At 41.3% G+C, this 24,822-nt stretch overlaps 1 protein-coding gene across 1 annotated transcript in view; it reads right to left on the bottom strand.

Annotated features, from left to right (window-relative positions):
* The window catches only part of LOC126281618 (guanylate cyclase soluble subunit beta-1), a 198,408-nt gene that overhangs the window by 170,994 nt on the left and 2,592 nt on the right, over positions 1-24,822 (bottom strand). The window contains exon 3 of the mRNA XM_049980738.1: positions 20,201-20,301. Coding sequence (XP_049836695.1) covers positions 20,201-20,301 — 101 coding nt within the window. The remainder of the gene's footprint in view (positions 1-20,200; positions 20,302-24,822) is intronic.

Here is a 24,822-nt window from a genome sequence, read left to right as displayed (position 1 = left end):
AGTGGTTTAGAAGGTGATGTGGGACACACATGCATACATACATCCACCTTCATCATACCTATGGATTGGCAGGACATGCTCAATGTTATCGAGAATGAAACAAATAGTTTCTAGTAAAACGTCCATTTCCACTCAAGTCGCTCTCGTTTTGGCTGTGGTGCCTCGTGTAGATACCGCGGGACCAGCAGATTTCCTCGTGTCTCCCTTTGTCAGGCCACCAATCAGTTACCAAGTGTTCCTGCTATCTGTCTCTCTCCCCTTTGTCGTGGTCAGAAATATCCAAATGTATTCAAGTATATGTATCCAGTAGTTGATTCGTTTCTTCCACGGCACATATTTTCTTACTATTCCAAACACTTAAAACAGAGAAAACACACCTGGAAGTTCTTTCTTTTTTCATATAGTCTCGAGCGAACACCCACATTCGTTCTACTGCTGGCGCTTTCATCTTTGAAGTATTGCTGACGCAAGGGTTTTTACGTCATACTGTTGAAATGTCTACCCTAATTAGATAATTTGTGTAAGTACCTATACCTGGGCTTCAGGCTGGATATTCCATTTACGTTCAATGCTGACGTGCTATTCGAGAACATGGAGAGCCTCGGCAAATTTGCTCGTGCGTAAGGGGAAATTAAAAAGTAGACTGTGGCGGCAGTGAGAATTTGGATCGAGGAGGGAGACCTGCAAGGGTAATTCGTGCCGTTGTGTGCCAAGGTGGCTTAGTGACTAATGCAACTCCCTAGCAGGAGACCCGGGTTCGATTCCCGTCCTTAGTACAAATTTTCACTCATCCCTTCAATCTATATACAAAAATCATACATGTATGAGACCAGTAAAGTCTCTGAAATTGCGTCATTTCATGTGCACCCTATGTTCCTTGAGTCTGATAAAACTGCCGTCAATGGAATCGACCGGTCATCGAGCCCCCACCTTACTGAACATCGAAGTTCGACTACTGTATTCTCTTCATAGCTGAATTCCCGCAATTACTCTTTTACGCCCGCAGGTTTACAGCATGTAATATTAAGTGATCGTAAGAGCAATCTCACACGAAGATGCGCTAACGAATCTTTATCACACCACCCCTGCTGACGCTCACATTTATCTTACGTTTGCAGAGAAAAACGAAGTACGAGAACATTAGCTTCTTTTATGCCTTTACTGGTCTTATCTCAGATAGTTCTGATGACATGGCACTATAGTGGAAGCTACGTACTGCTGCACCACCTACAATTTCAAATTATCCGTGTGAGGATAAAGATGATGGCCGTCATAAGCAATGGCTCACTTCTTTGGAGCTACTCGGTTTGTGTTCGCAGCGATAAGCCTCTACGATATCGTTATAACTATAACGGCCGTGCTTCTGTTTTATGGACCGGAGAAGTCCAGCACCTCTCAGCCTGGAGAGCTGCTTTAGAATGTGGGCATCAACATAAAGATTGATCGCTTTACGCCGCAGCTAAACGCTGCACTGCACGTGTTTCATTTGGCTGACTTCAGATAATCTTCAGAAAAGCAAACAGTTGTTTCCAAAGAAAATAAAACTTGTGTGGACAGAACTGATAAATAACAAATGTCCACGACATTAATAATTAGGCCAGATATAATCTTTACGCAAAAAAAAGTAGCAAAGTCGTAAATTTACTGATTGGTGTAGCTTTCCGAAGTTAAGTCGAATATCCTTAACTACCGGGTGGAATTCGGAAATATACTAACGTAAATATTAATTTTAATGCTAGAAAATGATAATTATTTACTGTTGATAATCCTGAGCCTAGAATGTATCACATCATGAAACTCGCCGTACATCAAGTCATTCTAGCTTCAGAAAACTCAGCGACGTTAATCAATGTTTTATCAGGGCTAAATACATTGCATGTCACTAAAGTCACACCGCTATAACTGTCTTGTAGAGTTGTGTAGGTGTACTGTGGTTCTGGTTTAGTTCTAGAACCTGACTCGGGTAATGGTAAAGGTAGCAGAGAAGATTTTCTATTCTGTTGTTCAAAATATGGAAGAAAAATTAAAGAAAACGAAGGTGTATTCAAAACGCCTGAGATATCTGGAAAATGTGTTCGTCAATCAAATTTTTAAATACTGTGAAGAGTAAAGTGCAATTATAGACGAGTGAATTACGACAAAAAAGAAAGTAACATCTGAAAATCGTAGGCAAGTTCTTGTTTATACAACGTAAATCGTAGTTGTATCCAGTTCATTTCACTTAGAAAAAGCAATTAAAGATTGAGAGGTATGGAAGTGGAAGGAGAATTGAGGAGTGGAAATGAAAAACCTTCTTAGTGTCATTTCTTATTGGCAGTTCAGCCGGCTAAATCTATGAACCCACTGTGAGTTTCTTGGTTATGCATTTAGAACGTTCTTAGTAAATTATTTTTTTGTAATTTTTCTCATTAATTTTTGCATTAATGTAGTGGGCAGAATATTTCTGTTCTGTTCTATCAGAACACCTTCTGAATATTTTTGATACAACTAAGCGATGTACAAAAAGAAATCAGCTTTTGGGTAGAATTAAAAAAAAATATCAAACCTCAAATAAGAGTAGGCACTTGGAACGTTTTCGACATCCACGCTTCAGAGCTGAGATTTGGGTACGAAATAAACTTCCACACTGAAAAATTAAGATTCATAACTGTTAAATTATTGACAGTCAACTTTACAAGCAACTTGGATTCTAAGGAAATGAAAGTCAAGCTGAAATGCTGAAAGCTAGCAGAGAAAAAAATAGCCGTTAATTTACTCCTTTCCTTTGTTTGAATGGTCACGTTGTGACTGTTGGGAGCATGGACAAATTTCGTTCCCTGGCATTGTCAAGGATTGAGAAGTTCTTACATGAGGAAAAGCATGCAAATCGTAATGTCAGACCACCAAATAATGAAGAACCGTGATAGAATGTAAACGTTAACAGAATTGGCGTGTACCGTGGAAACAGCAGAAGCAGAGGTGCTAGGAGGTGGCGCTATGCAGCAAATGATAGGCGAAATAGTGGGGAGCAGGTGCACAATTATCGATCGTATTCTGCGGTGCGAGAGGATGATGTTGCGCTAAGGCGCCAGCAAATGAGGGTAAACACAAGAAATAATACAGAATCCCAGAATCCGTTAAACTAAATACCGTCTGTGAAAGGGCTACCGTTTACCAGACAGGAAGTAGTTATTTAAACCAGTTAGCAAAACTGTTTGTGCGTGTTAGCACTAAACAGACAGGGATTATAAATGAGGAGCAGAAGAAGGTAGTAACTCCAGACGAAACGAGCTAGATAAAAGTCTGCATATTTGACGGAGGTTTAGGGGATTTTCTGGACAGACATAAATAAAATAAGCACTGTATTGCAGACGAAATGGGTGGTGTACTTATAATAGCGGAAAATGTGACAGAACCGGATCGCCAGAAAGACTTTAGAACCAAGCTGATTCGAGTCATCTTCTGGGGAAGGAGAAAGCACAGAATCTGCAGAATTAGTGATGTCAGTATAGAAGAAATATTAGCATCTATAAATGACGCCATTTGCGAGGCTACAAGGGAGAGGCAGGAAAATGGTAATCAAAATGGGGGTCAGTCATTTAATGGTGGAAAAAAGGAAGAGACAGAGGAGACAGAGGGAAGGGAGGATGGCGAAATGTCAGAAAAAATTTTGAGCTGTCATTAGTGGACAGTATAGGTAGTATGGGGGACAAAAATGATGAAGGTAATTCTGCAAAAATCTTTGTAATTTCTGGAAACAGGGACTGTCTCCATACAATGGAGGTTGCGAACGTTTTGTTGGAGGAGGGTTCTGACACTTGCATGATAGGAAAGTGTTGAGTCAGTCAGTAATTAGTCTGCATGTATGAAAACGTGGAAGTACAGTGTTAAGCAAATAGTTACAGTGATTTATGTGCAGTAAGTAAGAGTTGGTTGCAATAGTTGCAAATAGAAATGAACTTGTAATAATGCCAGTAATGGGGTGCAGATGATTGTAGCTACAGGAAAAGTTAAAAAAATCTGATAAACATAAAGTATCGTTGCCAGTAAAAATAAATGGTGTACAAGTATTCCATAACTTTCTTAGAATCCCTGATCTATGTATAAAAGTGCTAATTAGTGTAGATTTTTTAACCAGCACAAAGGTAGATTCAATTTCAATGAAAATTTAATGATTTTTGAAATAAATGGGAAAGATGTGGTTCTACAATTTTTTCGAAAAAATAGTTTGACAAAGGAGGAAGTAGCCAGTATACCAATTAGGTATTGTAGAAATAAGGAAGATTTATAGGACTACAGTGAGTATCAGGATGATGTGGGGGTAGACCCTTAGGAAATGAAGATGGTACAAGAAAAAATGGAACTGAAAAGGTACATTAGTCTAGAGTTAGATCTGAGCTAAGCTTGAAGGCCTGAGATGGCAATGCAACCTATGCAATGCTAGGTGTTTGACGAACACCAGGTGCTCGAGCTATTGACAATGCTATTTCAGTTTCTTTCCGTATTGTCAATCTTTCTCTTCTGTCATTGTGATTCTATCATGATGATGAACACTGAAGTGTAGTGGTCAGGAAAAGGCATGTTGTAATGATGAAAAGGGCTATACAGTGATCACATAGTTAAGGGAAATTTAATAAATATGACGAAACATATGGCTGGATAAAGCTGAATAACATTTATTATCAAAGGCATGTGAATGAATGTGGAGATTATATATGAATGTATGAATGAATGTCATTGACTAGGGCCTCCCATCGGGTAGACCGTTCACCGGGTGGAAATCTTTCGATTTGACGCCAATTTGGCGACTTGCGCGTCGATGAGGATGAAATGATTATGATTAGGACAACACAACGCCCGGTCCTTGAGCGAAGAAAATCTCTGAACCCATCCGGGAATCGAACCAGGGCCCTTAGGATTAACATTCTGTAGCGCTGACCACTCAGAAACTGGGGTGGGCAGATTATATATACATAGTAAATAAAAATTTGTATTTCTAATCAATAATGGCAAAAAATATGAAGACTAAGTGGTACACATGACAAGTGGTAACCATATATTATAAAATGTTTATAAATAATTGTTTTGTGTGAAATGTGTTTCGCACAATTAAATGTTCTCAGGTTGAGTTAAAGTAAAGAAAAAGGTTAAGTTTTGTTTTCAATAGCAACTAGTTTTATTAAAATGTCATTAATGAATTCTTGAAAAAATTTTCTTGTAGATTTGATGGTGCTAACTACAGCAAAATAAAGAAGCATCACTCTGTTAATTTACTTTCATTTGGAGACAAGTTAAACAAAATATGAAATTTGTAAATAATTTATTGTAATAATTAGTGATTAGGTATTAGGATGTTTGTAAAGAAAGTAGTCTTAGACAGAAGTATGGTTTTAGGGACAACGTTGCATGTAAACCATGGAAGGACAGATATGTGGAGAACGGAGGAATGTTATGGATGCTACAGTGCAAAGGTGGCATAGTAAAAACCCAGGGAAATATATCTGAAGAAAAGATGATTGTGATGTGCTGGTGCTAAAGTAGGATAAGATAACATTATAAAATGGAAGGACACAAATAGCAGTCCTTTTAAATAAGAAAAGTGAACAAGTAGTTAACTTCAAAAGACTTTCATGGAACATGAATTCGAAAATGTTGAAAAACTTATTAAAATGTTGAAGATTTGCGTCAGTTTGTTAAGTATGAAATGATTTTTCATAAATAAATTAAGAAAACTGGCTAGGTTAGTGCAGATTGCCAAGTTTGGAGCAATAAATTTGTAGTTTTAGTTTATAAGAATTAGAATTTTTTGGAAGATTTAAAATTTGAAGCTGGGATTGGCAATTTGTATAATTGTAAAATTTTGGCAAAGAAACTTAATAATCATGGGGGTGTGAGGTGTCGTGCCACATATCATTCCTATGTAGAGCCTGTGTGTTGGAAGAATGACGCATTCAGGCACAGTGACAGGTGGTCTGAAGTGGGTGCTGTCGAGTATGTAGTTCTAATTTTCATCTGCTGGAGGACAGTAGTGCACAGAGACATTCAAGAAAGAGGTCAAGATAATGTTTTTGTGAATTTATCTCCTTATTTTTAACGCTTTTCTGTTTTTATATGTTTGTACAGTTCTGTATATGCTTGAGTAGTGTGAATGATTCTAGAATGTGATCTTAAATAAATATGTAGATCATTGTTCTACTGCTGAACGACGCACGATGTGGCAATTTATATCATATTATGTTAAGGAAGTTTATGGTAAAAGGAAAGCTAATTAGAGAGCAAGTGAAAATAGTTAATCACTTAAATTATAAAAAAACTATCAGAATGTTAAATATTTATTTCGGGAAAAAGTACAGTTAGAAAGTGTGTTAGTTGTTGATTGATTAGTCAATGGCCTTAAAGAAAATTGACCAATAAGAACGGTGTATTCTTCGTGCATCTTTTCTCTTGGAGATATAAATGCATACAGCAGTCTAAGTAGTCACAGCCCAACCTTTCAATGGTATGGTCGTGCGTAGTATGAATTCCGAAGGATGTTATGACTTGCCGGTTTTAGTTGTGCTACATGTTTCAGAAGTGTTTTAAACTGAAGGCGTATTTATTCCTGTGTGTGTGTGTGTGTGTGTGTGTGTGTGTGTGTTTTTTTTTAAGGAAGTATGGATTTAAAGTAATTTTATGTATAAGAAAAGACAGTAATTTCGCGTGCCATATTGAGCAGATTGGTGAGTAAAAACTTGAGTGCATTAGACACCGATAAACTTAATAGTATGGCGATCATTTTGATTTCAGAACAATACGTGCTTAGTAGCTGCTCAGATTTCGGGACATACGTTACCATGAACTTGCTAACGTGAATGAAAGAGTTAGCTCATGACTGTGTTAAGATTAGCACGGGCTTGGCAGTGAATTTGTACAGTGTCAAGGTTGAGGATGTACCGAAGTTTTGCCAGTATTTCCACCTTTCATCCAAGATTAAGACCTTTTTGCGATTCTTGGAATAATTATGTTGTATGCAGCCTGGTTCGATTAGCAGTATGGTATGTATCTTCTCGGCTTTCCTACCAGCGATCTGCTGCGACGAGTTCACAGGCAGGTGCAGGTAATGTGACGAAAGGAACAGCGCCACACTTCCTCATACAAAACCGGAAGTCAGAATCGATAATTACATTAGGAGTCAATCCACAACAAAACTTTACATCACATACCTCTTATTCGTAACTGTACAGTAAATACTGTTGCTTGACAGCTAACAACAGTTATTATGTTGTTATCAAAGACAGTCTTACATTCAAAATTGAACATCAACCCATAGCAACGTGAAAGGCACATTGCATATATTGCTGGCGTGCTACACTTAATTGAGGTAATCAACGACTTAAGACTGCTTAAGGGCACACAAACATACTTAATAAATATTTTACATAGTACATTAAGAGTAATATATGAAATAAATACAAACTTCATAAAGTATTTTAAGGAGAACAGTCTATTAGTTGCTGACGTGCCAAACGTAACGATGCACTATATCGAAGGTCAATAGTGACTGAAGACGACTTACAGACACGCAGAGACCAACCCTTTTGACATTTCATACAGAAGGGTAATTCATAGAAAATAAAAATTTCATAATTTTTTTTAATTATGTTATTTATGGCTAACCAGAAAAAATATCCTCGTTTTTCGAAAGTAGTGTTAGTAGGTACTAAAAAGAGAAGGTGTGTGAATATTATCAACACTCATTGCAAAACGTATTACTGGACGCTTGAAGATGCCAAAATAACCAAATGAAATTCATGTATATGTATTATATATTAAGTAAAAATACACGATAACGCATCGCATTATTTAAGGAAAAGTGTGTAATAACCTAGTATCGTACTTCAACTATCTTACAATGTGGGATCAAACGTAGAACGTTATACACTTCGTCAAGACGAAACAAATTGTGCAAATCCGTTGGTTGTCTTGCATTAGGTGAGATCTAGGTTACACCTTAGACGGCTTATAAAACCACCATTTATTAATCGGCGGTCCCTGAGGATCCGCCGGCCGGGAAGGCCGAGCGGTTCTAGGCGCTACAGCGTTGAACCGCGCGACCGCAACGGTCGCAGGTTCGAATCCTGCCTCGGGCATGGGTGTGTGTGATGTCCTTAGGTTAGTTAGGTTTAAGTAGTCCTAAGTTCTAGGGGACTGATGACCTCAGAAGTTAAATCCTATAGTGCTCAGAGCCATTTGAACCATTTTGAACCTGAGGAAACCTTGAAAAACGATGATCTTTTTGTACTTAAAGACATCAATTGTGGGGATGGCATTTATAAGCTATTTTACTTAATGTAAGATGCATATATCTGATTGTGAAAGAATTATTTGGCGTCATATACTGCAATGAATCTTTATTATGTTCGTGGAATTTTTTTTGTACTACTATCACTACTTATCTATTTTGGCGAAATACGAGGCAGACGTATAAACGCTTGGTTGTGTTTTTGAAATGTACTCTTCAATGGGCATCTTCTGGTTTAATAATATAAATTTAAATAATAATATAATTTTAAAACATTTTAAAACTTTGTGTTTTCCACGAACTACTCTTCTGTATAAAAAAATCAATAGGCTAGTCTTTCTGTGACTATATGTATTCCTCAGTCACTAATGACCTACGACATAATGCATTCGCTAAGTTTGGCACTCCGAAAATTAATATATTGTTCTCCTTTGAAATACGAGGGTTGTCCAGTAAGTAAGTTCCGATCGTTCGGTAAAGCTTTGCATAGATGCGTTGGGCAGTGTTTCTAGTATGTCCGTAGATAGTGTCGCGTCTCTCTTTTCAGTTTTGAGTGAACAGAGAGCACGGAAAGAAGCGTAGGGAATAGCGTCTCCCACCAAGTATGAGGGACCGGTTAGAGATTTCACCTGTGTCATGCAGCCCACGTAACTCAACTGTCGAGGAGTTCCTTCTTCATGCCAATTCTCGGCCGAACACTGCTGGGGCAATGAAGACGCCCCTGCAGCGTTTCCGATGAGAAGTGTTTCACCACCCACAATACAGCCCGTAATTGCCCCCCCCCCCCTCCCTCTCACAAGAACCGCTGGCTATGGAGACTAAATTTTTCCACAACGAGCTGCAGACCAGTGCAAATAACTGGCCAAAAACATTGGCCGCTCTTTTGTATGACGAGGATATTGGAAAGTTTATACAACACTACGACAAAACTCGGACTTGAGTGGCGACTACGCAGAGAAGTAGGTGGAATGTGTACCCAAATGTTGCAAATAAAACATTTCTGGTTTTCACTGTGGTTTCCATTTCGCGACCGATCGGAACTTACTTTCTGGACAATCCTCGTATATTATGGAATCTGTAGTTACTTAATGTGTTACTGTTAACGAACCGAATAGAATATTTTATTAAGTTTTTGTGTATTCTCTTAAGTGGTCTTCGATCGCTGATTACCTGATATACAAGTGTGGCATGTTTTCAATATATGTAATGTGCCTTTCAGACTTTTATTTACAAAAGCAGTCGCCGTTCAGATGCACCTGTTTGACACCAGTCACCAACAAAGTATTCCTCTTCAGCTCCGACACACCTCTTTTAACCAGCTGGCACTGCTGGAGCTTCACTGGAAAGCTTGCTTCATCGTATTCTGCATAATGTCTTTCCTGTTCAGAAATCTGGTTCCTTTTTGAACTTTTCCATGTAGGGAAAAGAAAGAAGTCAGTCAGTGATAGATCAAGAGAACAGGGAGGGTGACAAACCACCGCATTTTTGTACAACAAAAAATGAATTAATCGAGTAAGATGATCGGGCTCGTACTTATGGTGAAGGTGCCAACTGCCCGCTGCTCACAGTTCTGGCTGTTTGTGTCCCACTGTTTCACAAAGGTGACACAGAACCTCTTGGTAGTGCTCCTAACTGACATTGCTACCTTCTGAAGCGTACTTGTCGTGGACCACGCCATCGGATTCAAAGATAGACGGCCAGCAAGACTTTCACACTGCTGTGGACCTGCCTCGCTCAGCGATGATTGACTCTTCCGTTACGATGACTAGAATAGTCACTGTAATAATAAAGCAGTATTACAGTTCACCGTGCGATCTGCGAATGAAGTTGCCTCTACGCAGTTGTTGTTAACTCTGGTATAAATTTTGCTGAGACCCTTCTAAAGTCCAATACGTTCCGTTAAATTGAACGAATGGATCCAATACTAACTTTAAACTTGTCTGCAACTTCTCTGATCGTGGTTTGACTGAATGCATAACCAGGGTACTTATGTTTTCAATTACAACCCCATATGCGAATGCTCTGGGCTTTCCTGAACGAGCTTCACTCTTCACTGATTAAATACGAAGACTAGTTCTTACAGATGTTGACTTGTCGACGGCTATCTGGAGACTGGCGTTTCCGCCGTCGTGGAAAAAAACCAAGCATACGTACTACGACTGCCAGCATACGTAGAGAGAGCGCTCGCGCCCCCACACCATTGTTGGTTTCAACAACAACAAAAAATCGGATAGCTTTCGAACTGCCCTCGTACCTAGCTCTGAATCGTTCTGCACTGTTTGGATGTAAGTGCATCTTTGATAATATCATAAGAGCTGCAGTTAGGTATAACGCTGCAGTACTTACACTGCGGCGACAAAAGATATACGATAGCGATATTCTCATTTACAGGTGGCTGTATAATCGCGTAGACAAGGTATGAAAGAGCAGTGCATTGTCGAAGCTGTCATTTGTGGTCAGGTGATTTATATGGAAATATTTCCGACGTGATTATGGCAGCACTATGAGAATTAACAGGGTTAGAACGCGAAATGGTAGAGGTAGGCAAATGGGATATTCATTTTGCATATCGTTAGAGAAATTAATATTCTGAGAGCCACAGTGTCCACAGTGTGCCAAGAATACCAGATTTCAGGCATTACCTCTCACCACGGACAACGCAGTCGCCGACGGCCTTCACTTAACAACCGAGAGCAGCGGTTGTTGCGCAGATTGGTTAGTTGGTTTGGAGTGAGGGGACTATTCAGTGAGGTGATCAGTCCCATAGAACTAGGGATGGATGGGGAAGGAAATCTGCCGTGCCCTTTCAAAGGAACCATCCCGGCATTTGCTTGAAGCGATTTAGGTAAATCACGGAAAAAGAAGGTCCGACATGATGTTAGGAGGTATCCCACGACTTCTGTCGCCTCAGTGTAGGGTACAAATACGTGACACGTCATGTAATGTTTGTGATGTGGATTCAGTCTTAATGCAATTGTGAAATAAGAAGTCTAGTTTTGTGTGTGTATGAGGCAAAAAAATCCGATAATTTCACTAAGTAATACTTGACATCACGCATGTAAGTAGATCTGTTGCGCTGTAATATGGTTGAGTTACAGCGAGCTGTGTAATGTTTTATTTACACATGAAGATGTTGACAGACAGTGCAGTGCTCTTCCAAATTGGTTTTATTTCATGTGCTCAAACATGACTTGTGGTAGAAATTAGCAACTCGCACGTTTTAAATAAAGAGTGTTTGCATTGCCGCATGTATTGGACCATGTTTTCTTTTAGAATCCAGAGAACTTTAAGAAGAGAATGAATTTTTTTTTTTACGTAGGAAGGAAGACTGCAATGAAAGTCTGAGATAATATCAGATTACACTGCCGTAATCGAGGGAGTTCTTCTAATTTATTTCTATGACAGGTTGAAGAAAAGTAAGATGAAAGTTGATGTAGACAATGAAGTTGTTCTGGGTTGAGTAGGCGTGGGAAAAGTGTATGATGAACCGCTACCACCACGTAGGCCTATTAATGGGACTTAGATTTATGCGTTAACAAGTAGGAACTTGTTTTGAGTACGCAAAAGAAGTAATGGAGAACATAGTGTGTAGCAAGTATGGAAATTTGAAACTAAAATCACAGTTTAGAAAGAGATGTGTGGCAGCAAAGTATTCGACAGATCTGATGACTGAAGAAAATGACTGACGGTTATATAATACTAAAGAATACCCAGTGACAGTCATTTCTAAAATGATTTATAGTAAAATAACGAAATATGTAAACAGAATAATGAATTTAGGGGTAGCATTAATGTTTCCAGCGACATACTGGGGCATCCTCCTGTTTATTTCCTCCAGCCAATATCATCCAAAAAACAGCCAATTGGATAGCGTGACTTAAAATCACTGCTACCTAAATACAAACAATGCAAAGTTCAGTATTAACGCGGTATAGTAGAGAAGTGATGTTCATAAACTGGTTCCCGTGACTCTGGAACATTACACTTGTGGGAAGCATTTTTGTCTTGCTGTATAGAGTGTGTCACAGTTATATTCTACTGTTTCTTGTTTGGTGAAGGTGCCGTGAACACGTTCCTTTTGGACACCATTCAGACACCCAAATTCAAAGTAAATCTTCTGAAAATTTAAAAAAGTTTTGAATGGTTTGACATAATGATAAAAAGTACTGCATTATAATGTCGGGTCGAGAAACAGGTCTTTACAGATGATGCATGACTTCAGATTGGACGAATTTAGGGGGAAAGAGGTGGATTTGAATACAGCATCCCTGTTGGTATAAGCTCAAAGCCAGGGTTTCTTTATTTTCTATTGGTTAATTAGTGTACAACAGTGATTCAGTTTCCTCCCCCAGCCTGAGTATCGCTGTGGAGTAAAGGTCAGAGACCCTTGGGCTTCATACCAAGGCCCTAGCCAGTTCCCTCCGAGTGCACGTCACGTGGGCTCGTTCAATGATGTTGCAATGTCCGGAGTGGCCGTGCGGTTCTAGGCGCTACAGGTTCGAATCCTGCCTCGGGCATGGATGTGTGTGATGTCGTTAGTTAGGGTTAATTAGTTCTAAGCTCTAGGCGACTGATGACCTCAGAAGTTGAGTCGCATAGTGCTCAGAGCCATTTGCAATGTCCGTAAATACCGTGGTGCCGCACTTGACAGGCAGTTTTCGTATGAGGCTCGGTACGCGCTGTCAATAGCAGTGTGGCGGACAGTGGATGTGTTCACGTATTTCGATTCGGATCACTCCTTGGACTGTTTGTAAATTTCGCCACGCTCTGCACTTTTCTTCTTGCTAGCTGTTCACTTCGTGAAATCCACAACCATCGCTCGCAGGATTCACCCGCCTATCTGTGCGCCACAGATAGCGTGGGTGACCAAAGACTCGGCTCTGTCTACGCCGAACAGGATAGAAAAATATCGTTAAATATCGCTTACGTTCCGTTGAGAAAGAGATGACTCCTTTCCTTCTCCGTCATTGTCAATACCTATGTTGTGCTGCGTCTCGCAAGAGCGCGCCATCGCGACGTCGCGAAGCACCTCTTTCCTGTCTTTGCGCGCAGGTATATGTCTGGTTTACTCTTATGTGGCTTTATACAGCCACTACCCCATGCCCCATCCCAAAACTCGAAGTATCGTAAAAAGTCTGGCCTTTAAATGTATATTGGGAGGTGAGGTTTCGGGTGACTTATTCCGCTAGACAGCCGATAACTACATGTTAACAATACAAATGGGTATTATGCTAGTGTCTGTACATTACACTCAGTCCCGTCACTGAAGAACCACCTTTAGCAGCGTGGACTGCTGCTAAGGGAGTCAGTGAGCTTCTGGAAGGTACCGACAGTAACGTGGAGCCATGCCAACTCCAGTGCCGTGGGCAGCTGCTTTAGTTTCTCGAATGAGGATTCATTGTGAGAACAGCTCTCTCGGTGTGGTCCCACAGATTCTCGACAGGCTTTCGATCCGGAATGTACAGTACACTCATTGTGGTGCTATTCTAAACACGCAAGTACACTGTGAGCTGTGTGATGGCTTGCATTATCCCACTGGTAGAGGCCGTCGTTACGAGGAGAAACAAACAGCATGACAGTGGACATGATCCCCCAAGGATAGAAGCATATTTATATTGAAACTTGCTGGCATCTTAAAACTGTGTGCCGGACGGAGACTCGAACTCGGGACCTTTGCCTTTCGCGGTAACTCAGATGGTAGAAAACTTGCCCGCGAAAGGCAAAGGTCCCGAGTTCGAGTCTCGGTCCCGCACACAGTTTTAATGTGCCAGGAAGTTTCATATCAGCGCACACTCCGCTTCACAGTGAAAATCTCATTCTGGCATATTTATATTGATAAATTGTACCGTCTAGAAAGACCGGGTCACCGAGGCAAAGACACGAAAATATTTCTCAGACTATAACGCTCCCTCATTCGGCCTGGAACACTCTGAAGGTTGTTCCAGGATGATTCTCCTGAAAAGGTCACCTATCGTCACTTAGAGGACGTCCAACTGCGGCATTACCGTGCAAATTCCAGCCTTCATCGCCTATGAACGGCAGTCATTGTGGGCTCATGAACAAGACGTCTGCTGTGGAGGCCCGTATGCAGCAACGATCGCTGATCGGTCATTGAGGACAAGTTGTGGTAGCCCCGTGGTTCATCTGGGAGATCAGCTGCTCAACAGTCAAATGGCTCTAGCACTATGGGACTTAACTTCTGAGGTCATTAGTCCCCTAGAACTTAGAACTACTTAAACCTAACTGACCTAGGGACATCACACACATCCATGCCCAAGGCGGGATTCGAATCTGCGAGCGTAGCGGTGCGTGGTTCCAGACTGAAGCGCCCAGAACCCCTCGGCCACATCGGCCAGCGCTCAACAATCGCACGTCTATTCGTCTGTGCGCATACCAGTAACCGTCGTCATCTACTGCCCGTGGTGTACCACACTTGCCTCGTTGCCGGTTTTGCGTAGCGCCATTTTGCCATACCCAGTATACTTTAACCACGATGGTATGCAAACAGTATAAAAACTTAGCCATTAAGAAAATTATTCCACCTGTTCCCGAAAGCCTTGAACATCAAAAAAATCGTTTATTTTCCCTATTACGAAAAAGACTGCACTGTTTTTCAGCTTGCCAACAATACTCTTTATACACTCTCCACTGCTAGTGCTGCCAGCTACCGTTTGTGAGTGGTTATTGCAAGTTGACGTCGAACATGGGTGGTGGTCAAATTAATGTTACTGGATTGTGTAATTATGTATTTATAGACCCTTTTTAGATCTATCTGTGACAAAATAGGCTACTTCAGGCCAGGACCGGGCGAGGTGGTGCAGTGGTTAGCACACTGGACTCGGATTCCGCAGGACGATACTTTCAAACACTCGTCGGGCAATCCTAATTTAGGTTTTCCTTTCAAATTTGTATGAAATCTTATGAGATTTAACTGCTAAGGTCATGAGTTCCTAAGCTTACACACTACTTAACCTAGATCATCCTAAGGACAAACACACAAACCCATGCCCGAGGGAGGACTCGGAACCTCCGCCGGGACCAGCCGCACAGTCGATGACTGCAGCGGCCTAGACCGCTCGGCTAATCACGCTCGGTCGGTTTCCCGTGATTTACCTAAATCGCTTCAGGGAAATACCGGGATGGTTCCTTTGGAAGGACACGGCCGACTTCCTTCCCCATCCTTCCCTAATGCGACGGGACCAATGACCTCGCTGTTTCGTTCCCTCTCTCAAATCAACCGACCAATCGACCTCAGAATAGACTTAAATTAAAGGAAACTCAATGCAATATCTATTACATCCGCTTATAAGAACCGTTGGAGACAGATCAGTTTGCACTTAAAAGGGGAGGTCATGACACTGGAATCACAGGTTTACTTCACACTTTGTACATCATTCGTAGGCAATTAGAACAAATGGCTCTGAGCACTATGGGACTTAACATCTTAGGTCATCAGTCCCCTAGAACTTAGAACTACTTAAACCTAACTAACTTAAGGACATCACACACATCCATGCCCGAGGCAGGATTCTAACCTGAGACGTAGCAGTCACGCGGTTCCGGACTGACGCTCCTAGAACCTCTCGGTCACCGCGGCCGGCCAATTAAAACAGAATAATGCGCAAGTAATGAGGTGGACTACCCTGGCAATTCCTAGAAAATTGCAAGAGAAATTTTACGCATCTATTATGTGGCTTATGCATCTGTCCATAGGTGTCTCACGTTCAGAGTTTATGTTAGTCAGGTGATCAGCGTCGTGCTTCGTAAGACTAACATGTATGAGGCGATGGGTCGACTCACACTCAAACTTCAATATATTTTTTTATTTCGTCACTGGCCATATTATTTAAATTTCAAGATGTCAACGAGGTCTGTTTTCTCTTAGAAACTCTGGAAATTCCCTTTAAATGCGGGAAAACTGCATCCATTCCACGTAGTAGATGCGTTACAGTCTGTATTTTCCAAGTCTGTGTGACGAAGACCGGCTTGCAACGTGTGATGTCGAGAACACATCCGGCGAGTAACTGTACATTGCTCTTGTGGTCTCGCACATTGTGACTTATTGTATTACAGATTGTGAACGTCATTCGCATCATTGTTTATCAAAGTTTGACTTGCGCTTTCCAACCCTGCCTCTCGTCACTGAAAGTTTAATTAAAAATAATAAATGGTCAAATAACATTTGAAACTCACTAAAACTTCATGAAAATGCACGTTATTCTTTTTCATTATGCTACCTCTCAAATGCCATAAAAATTAAATAATGTGACCAGTGATGAAAGAAATATAGTTTTTCAGTTAGTGTTAATAGGATTCGAACTGTTGTGTTGCGCACGCCCGCTTACAATGCCACATCACTAAACACTTTATCATAACGACTTCTAACGGCCGATAACTTCCCACAGATGCAACAGTTAAATAAGCGACGTTTAAAACTTCTCTTGCTTTTTTTCTCTGAATTACCGGAATAGTGCACCTTGCTACTTGCACATTATATTATTTTAATGGCCTACTGAAGATGTACAAAGTTTGAAGTGATTCCGTGATCCCAAGTCGTGCCCTCCTTTTGTTAGTTGGTACTCTGTTGATGTTTAAAGTAAAAGTTTTTTAATTTTGACAGGTCATAAATGTCTTTCATGGTTTTGACCTATTTTCACTTAGTTCCCTTATCTATATATACTTGTTGTTCCTGATATTATCAAGGATATGCATTTTGGACTGAGAGTGAGATTACATTCCGCATTCCGCATTTCCGCTTGGTTCCGGTCGACCCCACATTCCCCAACTTTTGTGCTTTCTTTTGTCGCCTACGATTGTCCGTAGGCAGTTGACGTCCATCGTGGATGTATTATCCAGTGGCGTCCGGACCACTGCCAATTGCGTCACCATGAGCGACCTCCACTGCAGACATTTCTGAGTTGGTTGTTGTATACCGTCCGATTTCGATTGCGATTGAAATGTCTCTTCGAGGGTCTGGTTGTTTACTATTTGTAGTCTGGCCTATATTAGTATCAGCTGTATATTCAGATATACTACTGGCAGGTGATTGGTCAGTTTCCTTGTTTCTAAATCGGGCTGACTTACCACGTGCACCTAAAGGCGGGTAGACAAATTCGGATGAAACATTTGTAACGTCGTTACTGTTTTCAGGCTTATTGTTAACTAACCCGGGATCATAAACAGCAACTGAATTACTTTCAGCTGCTGTGGCACTGTTTGCCATCTGCGAGATCTGAAAATAAACGTCTACGTTTAGTTAGGTTGAGTTCAAGAAAGAAGTTCCGTCTGAGACAGGCTTGCTTAAGGAGGTCTGTTTCATTAGATATGAAGAATTTTGGCAGTTACCACATGCATGTATGCCTGAGAGCCTCCGATGCGGATGTTAAAGACACGTGCATTTGTCAAGTTGACTTCGGGTGGATTGACGGTAAACGTAGAGATAGAGTCTGTTGCTAATTTTAAGTCACGGATTACTCGCTCGCACTCGTAAATACTGGATAAACTCGCTAGTATTCAATTGTACAGTGTTTACTTGACCTCTTGTTAGTTTCGTATAGGTGGTTACCGTTCTCTGGATTTCGAGAGTTATTGGCCTCTCGTTGTTCCTGTCGAATTTCAGTTTCACAATGTTATTCCAGGGAAATATTTCCATTGTTGTTTAAACTTTATACTGTTCCACGCACTTAGGAAAGTATAAAGATTACCACGTTTCACTTAACGCAGGTGCGTAGTAGACGCTACGCCGGTCGACACCCATTAAAAATTACCTATAAACACTGGTTGTAGCACACACGAGCAAACACCAAGTGACAGACTGCTACGGCTGAAACAGCGGCACTGAGCTGCCTCCTCACAGATTTACTCTGAGGTAATAAAAGTCAAGGGATACCTCTTAATATCGTGTCGGACTTCCTTTGCCCAGCTTCGTGCAGCAACTGGACTAAACAAATCGCTGTAAATCCCCTGTAGATATATCGAGCCACTCTGCCTCGGGAGCCGTCCATAATTGCGAAAGTGTTGCCGGCGCAGGATTTAGTGCACGAATTAATCTTTCGATTACACACCACGAACGTTCGACGGGATTCATTTTGGGCCAGCTGGCTATCCAGATTGTTCTTCAAATCAGTCGCGAACAATTGTGGCCCAGTAACATGGGCATTTTCGTCCATAAAATTCCGTAGTTATTTGGGAACCTGAAGTACATGAATGGCTGCAGATGGTCTCTAAGTAGGCGAACACAACCGTTTCCAATCAATGTTCGGTTCAATTGAACCAGAGGACGCAGTCCAATTCATAGAAATAAAGGCCACACCTACATGGAGGCCCAACAGCATGTACATCGCCTTGTTGACAACCTGGGTTCTTGGCTTCGTGGGGGCTGTGCCACACTCGAAGCCTGCCATCAGCTCTTATCACCTGAAATCGGGACTCATCTGACTAGGCCACTGTTCAACCGATACAGTCACGAGCTCTATAGAGGCGCAGCAGGCGGTGTCGTGCTGTTAGCAAAGGCGTTCGCGTCGGTCGTCTGCTGCCATAGCCCGTAAGGCCAAATTGCACCCCACTCTCCTAACTGATACGTTCGTCTCACTTCCCACATTGATTTCAGCGATTATTTCACGCAGTGTTGCTTGTCTGTCTGCAGTGACAACTCTACGTAAACGCTGCTATCTTCGGTCGTTAAGTGAAGGCCGTGGGCCAGTGTGTTGTCTGTGGCGAGGAGTAATGTCTGAAATTTGATATTCTCGACATGGGCTTGACGCTGTGTATCTCGGAATATTGGAATTTCGAAAGTCTGTTAATTCTCCTCATGCGGCCATAATCATACTGGAAACCTTTCTACATGAGTGACCTGAGTACAAATGACAGCCCCGCCATTGCACTCTCCTTTGATACCTTGTGTAGGTGACACTACCCCATATCGTCTTCTACATTACAAATTTCCTACCAACGTCTAAGCCATGTTTCCGCAATATTCTGTGTAACAGGAGAGTTAGTCCCACAAGTTTCACTGGAGAACTTCTGTGAAGTTTAGAAAGTGTGTCGTCAGTTTCTGGTGGAAGTAAAGTTGTGAGGACGAGTCGTGTGCCGTGTGCTGGTATGCAGCTATCATTGCACTTGCCTCCAAAGGGCCTCCCAGGTTCGAGTCCCATTTCGGCAGATAGTTTTAATCAGCCAGTAAGTTTCATTTTGCTATAATATTCGTTTTAGAATTATTTAGAAGAATTGAGAAGCGATTAGTTTTGTCTGTCATGAATCTGACTAGCGCGATCTGATTTCTGAGGTGTGAAATAGGCGAAGCTGGAGCGACTCGTGGACTTCTGGACGCTTCAACAATCGGTGGAGAAAGGTCGGACGTGGAGAGCGTGGATAGCGTTTTGCTGGGGTCGGACTTTCATGAGCGGAAAATAGTAGCGCACTATAAATAAGAAAATTTCACTGTATTATTTCGCCAGGATTTGGTCTTAGATATTACGACTGGGTTACCTGGATTTATTGAGAACGCTGCCTTATAGTTCGCAATGTTACGCAAACCTAACTGCATCCACTGTAGTTTTCCTTATTCAACTTGAGGCGGAACAGACAGGCTTTTAGTAACATTTGGAAGGTTATCATATTATTTGTATTAATTTCACCGATAATACAATGCTCAATTTTAAGCCTATGTTGTCATTATGCTGGCTACCTTATTCAGTTTCCTTCTAATTATTTCGTTAATTCAAATTCGTTTATCAATTACTTATTTATTTGCGTTATTACATGTTTTAAGTGTGACCGATTCTTTCAGGTACAATCATTCGATAAAACAACTAGTGCTATTGCAAGTACGAAAAGCATAGTGGCCTTCATCTCGCACATCAGACTCAGTGCCAAACAAGTGTAGAACATGAGGGACATCAGATGTAAAAGTATATGATTTTATTTCTGACATAAACTCACTCAGTACTTCAACAGCGGCGCCGATGAGGTTGTACGTCACCTCGTCTTCGTAGATCTGTCTCACCAGAAACTGGCCGTCCATCACCACGTCGGCATTTTTCCTGCAACACAAAGTATCTTTAGAAATATTCCGTGGAGATAAATTGATCACATGAAACAAACCGAACTGCAAAATAGATTTTCAATTTATTTTAGCACCAGAGAACAATAATGGCATCGGTTAGCAAAATTCTTCGCATCACACTATGCGTATGAGGTTCGTTACTTAACTAGGAAGCCACTTCTTTCGAAAAACAGGGACAGCAGCCTGAAGTGACTTCTACATATATATATATATATATAGGCTGTCTCTGAAGGAACAGCAAATATTTTCGGACATAGTAATATAGAATAGATCTAATAAGGGATTGGATATAATATGCGTCCATTGGTTACGGATATGCAACTCTTACGATGAGAAGTAAACAAACTCTCACGAAACGCTAATGATTAAGTTCAGAATGGTTTGCCGTAATTCTACCATTAACCGCAGCGCGCTTCCGAATTTTCTTGACAACACCAAGTACAGCTTTTCTGAGGTCGTCTTGGTATTCTTTTAATGACGGCAGCGCTATTCATAACCCTATCAATTCGTCTATTGTGAATGTTGCTTCTTTACGGACCTTGTCTTTCAGCTATCCCCAAAGGCAGAAATCTAAATCTGTTAGGTTCGGGTACTTTGGTGGCCAAGAAACTTGACCATATCTGCCGATTTATCTTCCGTGGAATGTTAGGTGTAGATGATGTTTCCCCTGACCGTTAGAATGCACAGGGGCACCGTCATGCTGAAAGAACGTACGTATCCTTTTAGCCAATGGAGCTTCTTCAGTAATACTGGAACCTCGTTTCCAATACTTCACCTAAGGGGCCATCTAAGACGACGCGGAAACTTAAGAGGCAGCTCAGCTAGTTGCCTACCATACTACGCGACACATTTACAGAGACGTTCTCATGAAAACGTGTCTTCACAAAGGCACGTAGCTTATCAGTGAGCTACCGATGTGAGGTGAGGATGTTATTCATACCGACAGGAGTGAAAGCGACTCATCAATGAACAATATTAATCTGGTATTACTAGGCAGTTTACTTAGTAATGGCAAAACTCTTATCGTGTACCTTCATCTCCTCGAAGGCATTAAGTTTGCTCTAACTGATAATGACAGAGGCCGTTTATGTGTAGTGTCCAAAACAACCATTCTCATAATGAAACTGCGGAGTTTTTCTTCTCGTCGATTATCAATGTCTTTGGGGGTACTGAATCCAAATTTCACGTTGGGTGCCTTGTCGGAGGTCAGCTCCACAACGAAAAACGCAAAAAACTTCAAACGTTTCCCAATTTTTTCTGTTTTTGATTTATATCGAAAACTATGCTTTCCGAAGTTGACTATACCAAATTAAAGTTGTTAAGACTGGAGATCAGCACACAAGCAAACATCATAAAAGATGCTCTTATAAATATTTACATCTGATAATGAGAATAAATTCAGAAATGCGTCGTGCTAATCGTGAGAAAAACCGTAACTGGAGGAGTTTTTCATTACGTAACTCATGACTGACACAGTTGCCGGCTTTCCAAAATCATCGATTATGACGAATTCAGTACAGAAGGGCGTACTGAAAACCAGCGTCCCCGAATTTCTTATATAGAAACACTTATATCCTCCTTAGAAAAAACTTATATTCTACATCTACATTCTTCAGGTCTACATATTTACACTACTGGCCATTAAAATTGCTAGACCAAGAAGAAATGCGTCAGACAAACGAGTATTCATTGGACAAATATATTATATTAGAACTGACATGTGATTACATTTTCACGCAATTTGGGTGCATAGATCCTGAGAAATCAGTACCCAGAACAACCACCTCTGGCCGAAATAACGGCCTTGATACGCCTGGGCACTGAGTCAAACAGAGCTTGGATCGTGTGTACAGGTACAGTTACCCATGCAGCTACAACACGATACCACAGTTCACCAAGAGTAGTGACTGACTTATTGTGACGAGCCAGTTGCTCGGCCACCATTGACCAGAAGTTTTCCATTGGTGAGACATCTGGAGAATGTGTTGGCCAGGACAGCAATCGAACATTTTCTGTATCCAGAAAGGCCCGCGCAGGACCTGCAATATGCGGTTGTGCATTATCCTGCTGAAATGTAGGGTTTCGCAGGGATCGAATGAAGGGTAGAGCCACGGGTCGTAACACATCTGAAATGTAACGTCCACTGTTCAAAGTGCTATCAATGCGAACAAGAGGTCACCGAGACGTGTAACCAATGTCACCCCATATCATCACGCCGGGTAATACGCCAGCATGGCGGTGACGAATATACGCTTCCAATGTGCGTTCACCGCGATATCGCCAAACACGGATGTGACCATCGTGATGCTGTAAACAGAACATGGATTCATCCGAAAAAATAATCTTTTGCAATTCGTGCACCCAGGTCGTCGTTGAGTACATCGTCGCAGGCGTTCCTGTCTGTGATACAGCGTCACGGGTAACCGCAGCCATGGTCTCCAAGCTGATAGTCCATGCTGCTGCAAACGTCGTCGAACTGTTGGTGCAGATGGTTGTTGTTTTGCAAACGTCCCCATCTGTTGACTCAGGGACCGAGACGTGGCTGCACGATCCGTTACAGCCATGCGGTTAAGATGCATATGATATCGTCTGCTAGTGATACGAGGCCGTTGGGATCCTGCACGGCGGTCCGTATTAACCTCCTGAACCCACCGATTCCATATTCTGCTAACAGTCTTTGGATCTCGACAACGCCAGCAGCAGTGTCGCGATACGATAAACCGCAGCCGCGATAGACTACAATCCAACCTTTTTCCAAGTCGGAAACGTGATGGTACGCCTTTCTCCTCCTTACACGAGGCATCCCAACAACGTTTCAGCAGGTAACGCCGGTCAACTGCTGTTTGTGTATGAGAAATAGGTTGGAAAGTTTCCTCGTGTCAGCACGTTGTAGGTGTCGCCACCGGCGCCAACCTTGTATGAATGCTCTGAAAAGCCGATCCTTTGCGTATCACAGCAATCAATTTGAAACCCTCTAGCGACAGAAAGCTGCAAATACATAGATATAAGGAATGCAAGTGTAGAGTGCTAGTAAGGTTTGTTTGATGTAAAAACGCTGAAGAGTTATCACATAAAATATTCGGAGACATTACAGTTCAGTACGATCTCGTATGTGTTATTTGTACGTGGCAAAATGTTACGCTTGCGCATGAGGACTTCCAAAAGTAGACAGCAGTAAAATCTGTCAGTAAACAAATGAATGAGAAAAATAAGTAGTATAGGAGTTTCCGAAACGCACTGGCGGAACCATTCATGTTACTCAATAACGGCACGAAAGTGATCCGGGAAGAAGTCCAAATGATCATTCAAGAAATGTAAACTCATGTGGCATGTTACATCACATAAAGTGTTAGGAGTTTTATATTTCCTGTACAATATCACGATAGTTTTGTCGTATGGTGGCCTATACACGTCTTACAGATACTTGTAAAAGACAGCCATGCTACTCTTTCAACATGAAACTTCAAGAAAATATTTATCTGACATTATCGCCGTAAACTGCGATACCGTCATGTTTAGATGGTTTTGAACTGGTCTTGGGAAGAGACATTGATGTTTTTGTTTTATAACGAACGAAGTTATACATGAAACGTTAAAAAATCATGTCTTGTAACGAATGTATTGGTGTAATCAGACAAATTGATATCTTAGCTTCACTAAATCACATAATTGTACGTTAAATGTGGGGTGCCATTTAAATCAACCTCAGCATTTTAATACTTTTTTCTGGTCCATTAAGTTTTTCATGAATCTAATTTTGTTCTCAAGTAAGAAAGACAATCACTGTTAATGTTGAGACAGTGTGGAACGAGATAATAATACTTACAACTATCTATTTATCGAATCCTGACCATCCGATGCATACTTGTTGATGAAGAGGCAGTAAAAAGGTGTCCATAAGAGACACAAAAATGTGTGTGAATTCCTAAGGGACCAAACTGGTGAGGTCATCGGTCCCTAGACTTACACATTACTTAAACTAACTTACGCTAAGAACAACACACACACCCATGCTCGAGTATAGACACACTACCTGTATGAATGGTGACATGACAACGAGCACACTATCTAGTCGAATTTATGCCGAAACTATTATATAATACAGAATTGACCATTATATATCACAAGGGGCGGGAGGTATTGTATTCCCGTAGAGACGCAATAACAGCAGAATGGATCGGTCAGGAGAGATCATGATTTCCTGAAATCCATCAGCGACATTCCAACCCTTCTAGCTGTCCAAGTCGAATGTTGATCATGTGGTTGTGAAGTGAATACGCAAAGGAACAACTGCAGCAGAACAGAGATGAGAAGAACTGATGTACATACGGAGAGGAACCGACCCGCATTGCGGAGACAGGCTATAAAGTTACCTCATAAAATCAGCAGAAGGAACACTGTTATCTCCAAAGTGATAAAGACAGTCCATATATCACAATGACTGTGCACAGGGAGTTAAAAATAGTGGGGTACAATGGTCGAACTACTCCTTGTAAGT

This window comes from Schistocerca gregaria, chromosome 7 (genome assembly GCF_023897955.1).
Source record: "Schistocerca gregaria isolate iqSchGreg1 chromosome 7, iqSchGreg1.2, whole genome shotgun sequence".
NCBI lineage: Eukaryota > Metazoa > Arthropoda > Insecta > Orthoptera > Acrididae > Schistocerca > Schistocerca gregaria.
The sequence above is the reverse complement of the archived record's forward strand: the minus strand, read 5'-3'. Positions and strand labels throughout refer to the sequence as shown.